Here is an 11,305-nt window from a genome sequence, read left to right as displayed (position 1 = left end):
AACCTTAATCTTGCATGCTGTGACATAGAATAGATCCCTACATATAGTGCCACACTTCATTAAGAATTCCATTCTCACCTGGGGGACTTTGTCTCCATTAAAAATTAAAGTAATTCTAGCACAGTCATTGTCCAAGTACCCAGAATTAGGCAGACATTTGATATTGATAGGCAGAGGTTCAGAGGCACTGCATTCTCCCCAGTCCGTGCACGGTGGCTGAAAGCATTTCATATACTTTTCCTGGCATTCTTGACCCATGGGACACTGGTTATTTGAATTATCCCAGTATTTGTGTAACAGACAAGGCTTTTTTCCACACCACACCTAGAAATTAAAAAGAACAAAGCACTGTTGCAAGTTGCTCTTACACATCAAATCAAAATAAGCAATTCACATAGGATGGTCATGAGCTACTGCTGCCTGCAGAATATCTGTGTTTTGATACTGCTGTAGTCTTAGTAGCAGATGGAGCTGCTCTTCCACAAAATGAGGACATTTTGTGCAGACAGAAGAGTAAAAAACTGTGCAAAGATAATCCAAGAAACCACTGACTGGGCACATCTCCTTAGAAGTTTATGAATTTGTCACACATAACTGAGTTATACAGAAGTTTAAGCATTTATTTTAATCTAGTCCTCTAGGCGTCTTTAATCTAGAAAGAAGTATCCCCACAAAGATTAATTTCTTCAATATTTACACTGAGACCCCTGCCAGAGAATGCTGAATATGTTAAGAGCTGATGCACACTGGTGATAAGCACAGCCACTCCAACCATGCTCCCAGAAGAAAACAGTTTGCTGGTACCCACAAATTACTGGGGGGGCAGCAAGTTTCCAAATACAGCTCCATTCCAGCAGCTGGATTTGGATGATCCTTGTGGGTCCTTTCCAATTCAGGATGTTCTACAATTCCATGTAGCCTTTAAGATCCTACATAGCACTCTACAGCTAATGGTGCAGGAACTTAGAGCTTTCTTAAAGCACAATTGTCAGCAAGAAAGTGCAGTTGTGCCATTACATGGAAGAAACCAAATATCACACATGGATGAGTTGCATTTACAGCACATGTTCCATCTGCATCTAGGTCTTACTTTTCCTCAGTCACAAAACCACCAGGATCTAGTCCATAATATATACACAAAGGTTGAAATCTGTCAATTCATAAAGCTGCTGAAGGACAGTACAAAAATACCCACTGAAAAAACTTCTTCCTACATGTCCTAATTTCACAAAATTAGGAGCTCTAAAACTGTGTTTGCAAAGCTTCAGCAGTGTGATTTATTTACCCTTTACTCTATGCCAGCTCACATTTCATTTTCTGCAACAAGTGGTCTAGAGAGCCTGTTCTAGCAGGTAGGGAGCAGGGCAGTAACTTATGATTATAAGACAATCCATAAGTACTTTTACAGGAAGCCACTTTTTAAAAAAAAAATTTTTAAACAGAGGAAATTTAGAGGAGACAAAGACTAACTTGTGCATGAAGAACAATGAGTTTGTTCCAGCCACAGGAATTTAAGAAGATAGGCCAAAATGCCTACCTTGGTGCAGTCAATACGTCCATCCAAACAGTGGCAGCTGTTGCACTCCTGTTCCCACCGGCTGCCATGGGGAAAGGTCATTCCTTTAAGCCAGCAAGGCTTTCCAATTCCAATCACTAAGGGGAAAAAAACAAAAAAAAGGCACACTCAGACACTTCACCTCTTCAGGTTATAAATACTATACAAATTTAAATTAAAAATATTAGCTACTGTTCCTTACATATCAGACTACTGTACATAAACTTTATATGGGCTACATTGTGCCCTATTGTTTTCTGGGTAAAGGTTGATAGCAGATATAGGAATACCTTCTTGGCATCTAGGACCAATTCTTCCAGGGGGACAAGTGCATCGGTATCCATTTATTTCATCTATACAGGTGGCACCATATCCACAAGGAGAAGACTGGCATTCATCAATATCTGGACAGAAAATAGGTAAAAATCAGTGACAAGGACACAAAATATTGTAATTAATAATTTACTGAGGTGTAATCTAACAATACCTCCTTTCTTTAAAGCAAAGGACACTGTAGCTTCAGAATTAATCTTGTAATTAAACAGTTCTGCAATAACCTGCAATAGATTTCTTGTAATTGCACCCTAATTGAAGTTTTGGTAATCAAAATAGCAGTCATATGCTGACTCATCTCACAGAGCAGAGGTGTTGGACAGCTGAAGGTGTTAATGCCTTCTCCACATTCAGCTACAGAACAAGTCCCACATCCTGTTCTGGCACTGATCTCAGACATTTAGGCTTCATACAAGAGCATGTGCTTTCATGAAGTTATCAGAGTGCAGGAGCTGAACAATGAACTTGCTCAACAATGCTCAAAAAAGTGATTTACTGCAATACAAATGACCATAAGGCAGAACAATAACAGTTTACTTTGTAACACACATTTGCTGAACATTAATAACCTTCAAATAGTGAGTAGATTAATTTAGTACGCAGACACTTAGCACAAAAACCTCTTAAACCCTTTAAAGATGCAGAGGCTTAGCCACAGAAGCCAATGGAAAAAGGCACGGAAGCATGATCCATTCAGATGGACAGCAATGTGCCATTTGTTATTCTGGGGAAGTGACCAATACTGATTTATGCAACAGAAACCAACTTATCAAGTTGTGAGCCATAAGCACCAATTGCTTCATCTTCAACCAGAACCTTTCTCTTCCAAAGCATCTTTTGAAAGGTTTCCTTCCACTGAATATAAATGCCCTTTCCAACCCCTCAAAAACTGTTTACACACCAGTTCTTGTGTCATACACAGCATCAGCTCAGTTTAAAGTACAGGAGTTTGAAAGTGAACAGAATAAATGGCAGTAGTGAGACAGTTGCACATGTAGGCAATGGAAAACAACCCAATTGTTGCTTCCTTCAAAAGTGCACTAAGATGAAGTTTTAAGCAAATACACAAGATCTAAACTTCAACAGGGTTTAACTACTCTTTCCTCCTCTTTACTCCTTCAAGCTATATAGATTTAAGATTCTTCAGCCTCTGTATGCTGAAAAAGGTGACTTAACTCTGTTTCTGCATCAGCCATAAAAGGTGTTTTTGTCAGCTACTCCTTCCATCTAGACCAGTCTAAACAAGTAAAAAATGTCTGCAGCTCCATTACAAATGCGCAGTATTCGTATTTGTGACATCCTAGCCTTAAGGGGAAGAGGAGCAGCCAAGGAGAATTCAATATCCCTTTCTGGGTATCTGGATCTAGACACACAATGATCTGCCATCCCTGGTTCTGTATCGAGACACCGCTAAGCTGATGCTTCCACAAGGGCTGCAGCTGCCCTCCAACCAGAGGCGCTGGTTTGTCTTCTCTATGCCAGAATGAGGATGAAGTCTCAACTTGAAAGCACATCACCATACTGATGGAGTGGAAGGACCAAGCCCAAAAGCCTTGAGGCTACAGAAGATCTGAAGTCTGATCTTCCAAAGCAGAAAGTAAAAATAAAGTATATATCCATTCAAGTCAAAATGGTAAAATTCCATTAAAAAGACAAAAACAAAACAACCCAAAAAACCAACAAAACAACAAAACTCCCCCACCAGATTGTTCCACAACACTTCAACAGAGTTTTAGGGTCTGTTTTTCTCCCTTCTTTTCAGCCTCTATCCTTCAGAATAATTGCAGTGTAACAAGTTTGTTTTCTAGCTTTGGAAGACCTTTATCATACTTCTGTTATTCACGTGCCAGCACTACACTCACAATGTTTTTGTTTCCATTTGCAATGTCTCAGGGGATTTTGGTTTCTAATGTTCAGTAAAACACATACAGATATGTCATCTTTACCAACAAGATGTTTATCAACAGAAATATTTAAAACTTAAGCTTCTATGAAGCCAGCACCACAGAAATGTCACAATTATCCAAGAAAAGCCAGCAATGAAGTCTTTAAGCATGATTTAAAAGCCGACTCACTTCAGTGCCATTCAATGAAATAAGTAACAGACCACAACCTGCCATTACTTACAAGGTATCAGTACCTAGCTAACAAGGTGGCTTCTGCTTCATTATTTGGAATTCAGCTGAGCTAATGTAAAAAGGGTTATCAGGTGTTCTTTCCAATTTATGCAGTGTTACACCCATCCAGGTCTCTACCCATGCAGGTACTTACTAATTCTGCAGTCAGGACCAGCAAAGCCAGGGGCGCATTCACATCGGAACCAGTTCACTCCATCAACACAGATCCCTCCGTTGTAACTGTAAACAAAAAAGTCTAGTTAACAAGCCTACATTGTTTCATTGGTCAATTAAAGCTTTGGTAATTAAAGCTTCTGCTGCTCTTCAGGGGGACAATTTATTCCTATCAATAGAGAAAGTGTAATGATAGATAAATATCATTATTGCTTAGCAAGTCAGAGATTAAAACAGCAACATCCTACAGGTGCATGAGGAAGTGCATTCACAGAACTCAGAAGTGGAACAGCACTTTCAAGTGAACACAAAGAAAGCCCAAGTTTTTCCAAATTTGGTTCTTTTTTTAATACATGAAGCACAGATTATGGCATCAGAGTGGACAACTGAGAAAGATAAGGTAGATTGTTTCATCCACACATCAGTTTTTTCCCCTTCAACCATAAATATCAATCTCTATATTTAAAGTATTCCCATTTTATCTTCCAAAATCCAAGGTTTTTTTTAAACGCGTTTATACATAGTAATTGGTCCAACAGGACATTTTTATATTATTTAAAATTATTTACTGTAAACGAACAGGTTTTGATTTCTCATTTTTTTATCCCATCCAATTACAAATACTTCAAATGTCATCATATGTGATTCACTTCATATCACTAATTTACTAATCAGTTCCACCATGGAGACTACACTAAAATACTTTTACTTGTTTATACGTGAATCAACTCAGGATTGTTTTGTAATCTTTGTCGCTGTCAAGGAATAGATAAGACATAACCATTTTTTTTGCTATAAGATATTTTACAGAGGCTGGCTTCAATTATTTTAGAGTAAAAATAGTTCTAATCTGTAATGTAAATCCATATTACTGTGCTCATTTTTATTTTCACAATAGGTACAGGACTGGAGTTCGTGCACTTACCATGGATGAGGGTTGCAGTCATTGGTGTCTAGAAAAAAGAATATAGACTAGTGTAAATAGGGGCACAATTTATTTTCTAATAGACAACACTATAGTTCAGAAGACAATATATTTGATAAGAAAAATATACAGAACTGAACGTTTTCTTCCACACTTGCAAAGGAAGTTCAATTATCATTTATATCAACAGTAGGCAGAGTAAAAACAGAACTCAAATTTAAGAGTTTCCCTCCCACTACCAATGTTACACCTGGGGGGGGGGGGGCCCGGCGAATCCAAGTTTCAGGCTTTACTCCACCTAACCAATTCATTGTCTTGGTATGTCAAAGTAGTTAACTGCTATCCTCAGAGAAAATGGCTTATACTCCACTGCCTGCCTTTCCAGATACTTTTCATTATTAAAATTATTATTTCTGTGAGTATTTTTTCTGCTCTGCACACATTTCCAAAAATTGTATTTTTATAGAAGGCTGAGAGTCTTATTTTGGCAGAGACTGGATGCAAAAAGCAGCATGACGAACCCTTCATTCATTACTCGAGCATCGTTTTCTTTACCTACCTCCCACTCTGAATGATTCAGATACTTTGGCACATGAACCCCATAAACTTGCTTTGTCTCAGTTAACAGCTCTCTGCCAGACACTCCCAATATCCCAGGGGGATGCAGGGGAAGAAAGGAGAAAAGCCTTACTCTGTGTGCATGTGCGTCCTTCCCATCCTTCTTTGCAGATGCACGAGAAGGAGTCTCCACTGCCAACACATGTTCCACCGTTCATGCAAGGGTTTAGAATACAGCTGCTGTTTTTAGCTTTGAAAACAGAAAAAGTCTCTATTAGCCCAGAAGACAAAGAGTACCATATCATCTGGATGTGTCAATATCACAATCCTACACAGTATTTAAGCCAACAGTTAAAAACTTAAGAGGTCAAAAACCTCCTAAAATACATCACATGACAGTCTCTCACCTATCTTCACCATCATCCCAATTCAATCATTTAACCAAACCATGAGATTTTATTAACAAAGAATTACCTCCTTTCTGCCCCACCTGTGTGAGCATTCTTCAAGTACTGCTAAATTATTATTTTGGCATTGAGTTACCCAGGCCATGAGGTGTTCTTTACAATAAAATATTAGCATTAAAATCTCAGTTTTTGATTAAAAGCTGCAATTGCATCTAAAAAGCAGAAAAACTGTACTAACTTATCTTCATTCGACTTCCTGATCAAAATGGAAGTTTCATTTTCAGAAAGATACACCACAGATACTACATTCAGTCTCCGAAGAAAAAAAATCACAAATGGTTCCCCTACAGCAGGCAGTAACTCTGCAAATGCCCCAGGAAGAACCACTTCATTTCATTGTTCCCGGGCATTCCTGCTCATACACCTCATGATCACAAATCTTATGGCTCTGCAAGCCAAGCAGGGGATTAAGTTCCCAGGAAAACCTTTACACACAGGGCCTCTAAACACTAATAGAGAAGTCAAGACACCAGTCCAAGTTTTCTAAAACTGCTTAGGAGAGAAGCTATGGAAAAGACCATATAAGCAGCCAGAGGAGAACAGCTTCCTAAAAATCAGTATCATGTCAGGTGAGTGGAAGAAATTACTTATATTTCAGTCACCACCCAACTGGAACAGCTTTGAACCAGCCAGCCAGAACAGACAGTGTGCCTGTTTACTAAACAGCTGATTATTTAAATACTTCTCTGCTTCTTCTGGCTTCATCTGTAGACAATTTAAAAAGCTTACCAGTGTTGCAAGTACTTCCTATCCACTCTGGAGGACACGAGCAGCGGAATGTGTCTCCATCATCATAGCATGTTCCACCATTACTGCAAGTGTTTGCATCACACTGGTATTCACCTGCACACCACAACAAAGCAGTTTTAATTGCCATTGGTCTGGCTGAATGTTAGAAACAGGGACTTTTTAATCACAAATTAAAGAGGCTTCGTATTTAAATGCACCAGTATCAAAGACACATTGTTCCATTTTCTGTATTACAATAAACAACCCAAAGAATGGACTCTAAGGACATCTCTCATGAAACTGTTTTGCTACATGAGGGGATGCATTTTTCAAATGTTCCATTTTGTGACTGGGAAACTGGAAAGGGTAATGAAAGAGCACCTATTTTTTCACTGCAATTGTTTTATTTTAAATTTCAGGAACTTCAGTACCACAAGAAGAGAATAAATCTTTGGGTAATCTAAAGATCAAAGCAAGGAACACTTACGTGAATGGCAAGTTTTGCCTTTCCAGTCATTCTTACATTCACAATAGAAGTCATTTACCAAATCAATGCATCGGCCACCGTTGTGACATGGGTTAGGAGAACAGTCATTGAAATCTAAAAAAAAACCCAGTTAATTCAGATTAGATGATCTATCCCAGCCAAGGCCAGGAGAAAACAGAAAATATTTCTTTAAAAAGAAAATAAATTTTGTACTATTTAGGAAGACAGCAGTCCTAATTATTATGAGGTTATCTTTATACATGCATGGAAAATACTCTGATTTAATACAGAACAACATGAGTTATGACTTTCTGACAGCTTAGAAGGACCATACAGTGTGGCTTCTCAGTAGAGCACCAAAGTTGCTTTGTTTTTACAAACAGCTGTATTCTGAACTTCAGAAAGAGCTTTCTAGTAGGGACCACAATGTCCTGAAAAGGAGCCCCAACCCAGGACACCAACAAGAGACAGTTAAGGCTCCCTTCTTCTGTTCTATGTTTCAAAGCACAGAGTTACAGCCATCAGAGGTGGCTTAATCACATATATGCATATGCATATAAACATACTTTCACAAACATGGATTTTAGAGAAAGCTCCTTTCACTTGAGACAAACATTTTAATGGGTGGAACATAAGTATTCCAGAACAAACTTCATCCAGACCACACAAAAGCTCTTTTGACAGCAATAGCTGCCAAAAACTGCTCAGTCTGTATTTCACATCTTAATTGATGCATGTCCTGTAACAAGTCTCAGCAAGTCCTTGCCATCATGTTGTAGAAGAGGCTTCATTCATACCAGAAAAAGAAACTACTGCAGTTTCCTCTGAGGTGTCTTAACCATGAACAGGTCTAGTTCACTTCTTGGCCAACACTTTTGCCTATCCCCCGGACAAAAAGTTCTCTTCTCCTGAGATAAATGCTGAACTATACCAGAGAATCAGATTCTGCTCTTATTAAAGGCACTGAGGCTTTTAGAGCAGCTACCTGAAGTTATTTCTGAAAATACCCCTGCAAACAAGACTTAATTATAGAACAAAGAAACTAACCCATTATTAAGTGCATACCAACCATCTGTTACAACAAATGTGCATCATTTGGCCCTGCAACACGGAGCAGTACTCACTTGTATCACACAGTTCTCCTTCCCAGCCACTTGAACAGAAACATCTAAATGAATCAACTTCATCGATACATGTCCCACCATTCTTGCAAGGTTTCCCAAGACAATCATTGATATCTACAACAGAAAGTCAACAATTATTGCTCAAGGTTGTTTTCACCTACTCAGAAGAGTGCTCTACACTTGTGTCTCTAGGAAAAGCAGCACAAAGTTATTACTGCATTTGTACATGCAAAAGAAAAGCTCAAACATCTGTTTTCAAGCCTGGTGGGGCTTCTGGCTGTATTGTCTCTCATGTAGCAAGTCAAACCAGAGCACTAAGTTAACCCAGCAAAAATATCCAGGGGTTTAAAAAACACTCAGACCAGAAATACATGTTCTGGTCCCTTTTTTACCATTCTCCTGTTGGAGAAATCCATGACTCATAAGACTGTACATAAAGGTAGTGGGTACAGACACATTTACATCGAAGTTGGATTAAAACCAGTTTTCTTTCACAGAGGAAGTGTAAACCACTACAAAGACTGCTACCAGAAGAAACAATTTCAAGCAGTACATCTGAAACAGTGCTTTATGCAACTTTGCTGAAATCTGAATGTTTTATGTTGCAAAGCTTTGTAACATTAACTTTAAAATAAATGGAGAGCAAAAAGAATAATCTTTTACATGCTCCTACTTACTTTCATGACAGTATGTTCCAGTAAAACCTCTGTCACAGGCACAAGTGAAATTCCCTCCTGGCTGACTAATACACCGTCCATGAGGCCCACAAACATTGGATGAAATGAAACGGATTCCTTCTTGGGTAGCATTAGTGAAGACTTCTATTGTACAGCTGTCTATTACTAAAAAAAGAAGTGTAGTCTTTAGACTAATGATCTGTATCACCAACCAGATTTTAGTTCTAAAAGAAGTTTTACAAAAATTAAAACCAATCACAATTTCATGTTAGCTGTAAGTCACCGTCTAGCTCTTCATAAAATAAGGAGCATTTCTTCTCAGTGCCTCACTATTTTATGAAGTCCAAGAGAACATAATAAAAACATTTCTGCATTACACTATTCCCCAAAATGCCTTAATTTTTTTTTTTTTTAATGCACCACCATCAAGACAGATTTATGAACAACAGCAGGTACCTTTACAAGAATTGTTCTTGCAGTGGTCCTTGAGATGAGAACAATTTTTTCCATCGTAGTCATCAGGGCAGGCACAATAATAATCTCCTCCCAGATCATAACATTTAGCCCCATTCTGGCAAGGGTTAGGTTCACAGAAATCAATATCCATCTGTAAGAGAGACCACAGTTAGCAGCAGCTGCTTCATTTCCCAGGAGTAAGCAGCATTATCTGCTTTGCCAAAGATGCAGATGAAGCTAATGTACAAGGAACCTCAAGTTTTAAGAAGGTTTATGAATCATAAATATTGCATTCCATCCTGCAAGACAGAGAAACTTCAGCTTACTTTAGTCTACCCTAATACAAAGCATTTCTGACACTGCTAAAAAATACTCCTTTGCAGGAGTCTGAATAAGCACATTTGCAGTAACTCAGTAAATAATTACTTAAGCCATTAGGAGATGTCTTACTGCAAACTTTTCTGGATCATTGTAAGTTACTTCTCTGTCCTTCACACCCACGTACCAAGTGCTACAAGGCAAGTTAAATACCAGTGCACTTGTCAGCTTTGTGTCTGCAAGATACTTAAAATGCACAAAACCTGAACAAAATCCCATCCCCTAGAGCAAATTCTCTTCCCATCTCAATTAGCACATAGAATTTATTATAAAACCACACAGCTTGGAAGGGACCTCTAGAGGTCAGCCACTCCCCACCTCCTGCTCAAAGTAGGTCTAGTTAGACCCAGCTGCTCAGGGCCTTATTTTCACAAATACCATCACCACACCAATTTACACAGAAACATGAGATGCATTTTGAACTCTGACCATCTGATCCAGAGAGCAAAATTCAAAGCTTGCCTTCATAATATATAACTTTTAACACAGACATTGCTGTGGCAAAACAATTCTGCTGCTTTCTGCTTTAGACTGACATAAGATCACTGATTCGTGATGCCCTAAATTGGTATCAAAATCCACAAAGCAGCCTCAAAAGGGATATTTTTACATCACAGTATCTTTCCTCCAAATTGTTATTCTTAAGGATTGCTTTTCTTCCCTCAAGTCAGTTTTTCCTTCTTCACATCTCTCTTAGGAGAAAGATAATTTTATGTCTGTAAAGTTGAAAGCTAAGTCCAATAGTGGTTTTGATCCCTATTTTTAGCAGTTCAGTAGCTAAATAGGAGAAAAATGCAAAGCTAGCCAAAGGAGAAGGAACACAAATGGTGTTAAATACTTAGTTCAGAGGAGCACATACAATTCCAGCTGCAACAGAAAAATTTTCAGCAAACCATTTCGTGCTCTCATACAGAACATTCAAAGCAAGCTATAAAAGAATAGCTATGGTCTGAGAAAGATTCTCAGATCTCCTCTATCAGATGTCTCCATTTGTTTCCTTCCATTAGTGTAAATTTCCCCTTCCCAATGCAAGTTCAGTAGCTGGTACTTTAGCATCTGGAATCAATGGTAGATATTTCCTGCAACACACAAGGCAAGCAGCCAACTCTCCCCTATTATTCAAGCACATTTGCTAAAACTTTAATTACACAGTATTGTATAAATCAGCCCAGAGTAGAGCACTGAAGTTATGATCCTTATGCAGGAACAGTTCATGAGCTATTAGGTGCTGCACCAGTTTTATTAAACTGGTTGGTATCTGCAGACCTTTTAAATTTTGAATAAAATGAGTGCACTGCTTCTTTAATGATGCAAATGACATAGAA

At 38.4% G+C, this 11,305-nt stretch overlaps 1 protein-coding gene across 1 annotated transcript in view; it reads right to left on the bottom strand.

Moving 5' to 3' along the window:
* Nucleotides 1–6: 6 nt before the first annotated feature.
* Nucleotides 7–11,305, bottom strand: part of LOC121673085 (protein jagged-2-like) — a gene marked incomplete at its 3' end in the record, with an annotated part of 38,462 nt that continues 27,163 nt past the window's right edge. The window contains exons 12-22 of the mRNA XM_042046132.1: nucleotides 9,603–9,753; nucleotides 9,147–9,311; nucleotides 8,470–8,583; nucleotides 7,346–7,459; nucleotides 6,859–6,972; nucleotides 5,796–5,912; nucleotides 5,105–5,132; nucleotides 4,160–4,245; nucleotides 1,846–1,959; nucleotides 1,538–1,653; nucleotides 7–324 (exon numbers count right to left, since the gene is read on the bottom strand). Of these exons, the coding sequence (XP_041902066.1) occupies nucleotides 7–324; nucleotides 1,538–1,653; nucleotides 1,846–1,959; nucleotides 4,160–4,245; nucleotides 5,105–5,132; nucleotides 5,796–5,912; nucleotides 6,859–6,972; nucleotides 7,346–7,459; nucleotides 8,470–8,583; nucleotides 9,147–9,311; nucleotides 9,603–9,753 (1,437 nt within the window). The remainder of the gene's footprint in view (nucleotides 325–1,537; nucleotides 1,654–1,845; nucleotides 1,960–4,159; nucleotides 4,246–5,104; nucleotides 5,133–5,795; nucleotides 5,913–6,858; nucleotides 6,973–7,345; nucleotides 7,460–8,469; nucleotides 8,584–9,146; nucleotides 9,312–9,602; nucleotides 9,754–11,305) is intronic.

This window comes from Corvus kubaryi, unplaced genomic scaffold (assembly GCF_017639235.1).
Source record: "Corvus kubaryi isolate FWS band 111438036 unplaced genomic scaffold, C.kubaryi_AGA036_p1.0 65171, whole genome shotgun sequence".
Classification (NCBI taxonomy): domain Eukaryota; kingdom Metazoa; phylum Chordata; class Aves; order Passeriformes; family Corvidae; genus Corvus; species Corvus kubaryi.
The sequence above is the reverse complement of the archived record's forward strand: the minus strand, read 5'-3'. Positions and strand labels throughout refer to the sequence as shown.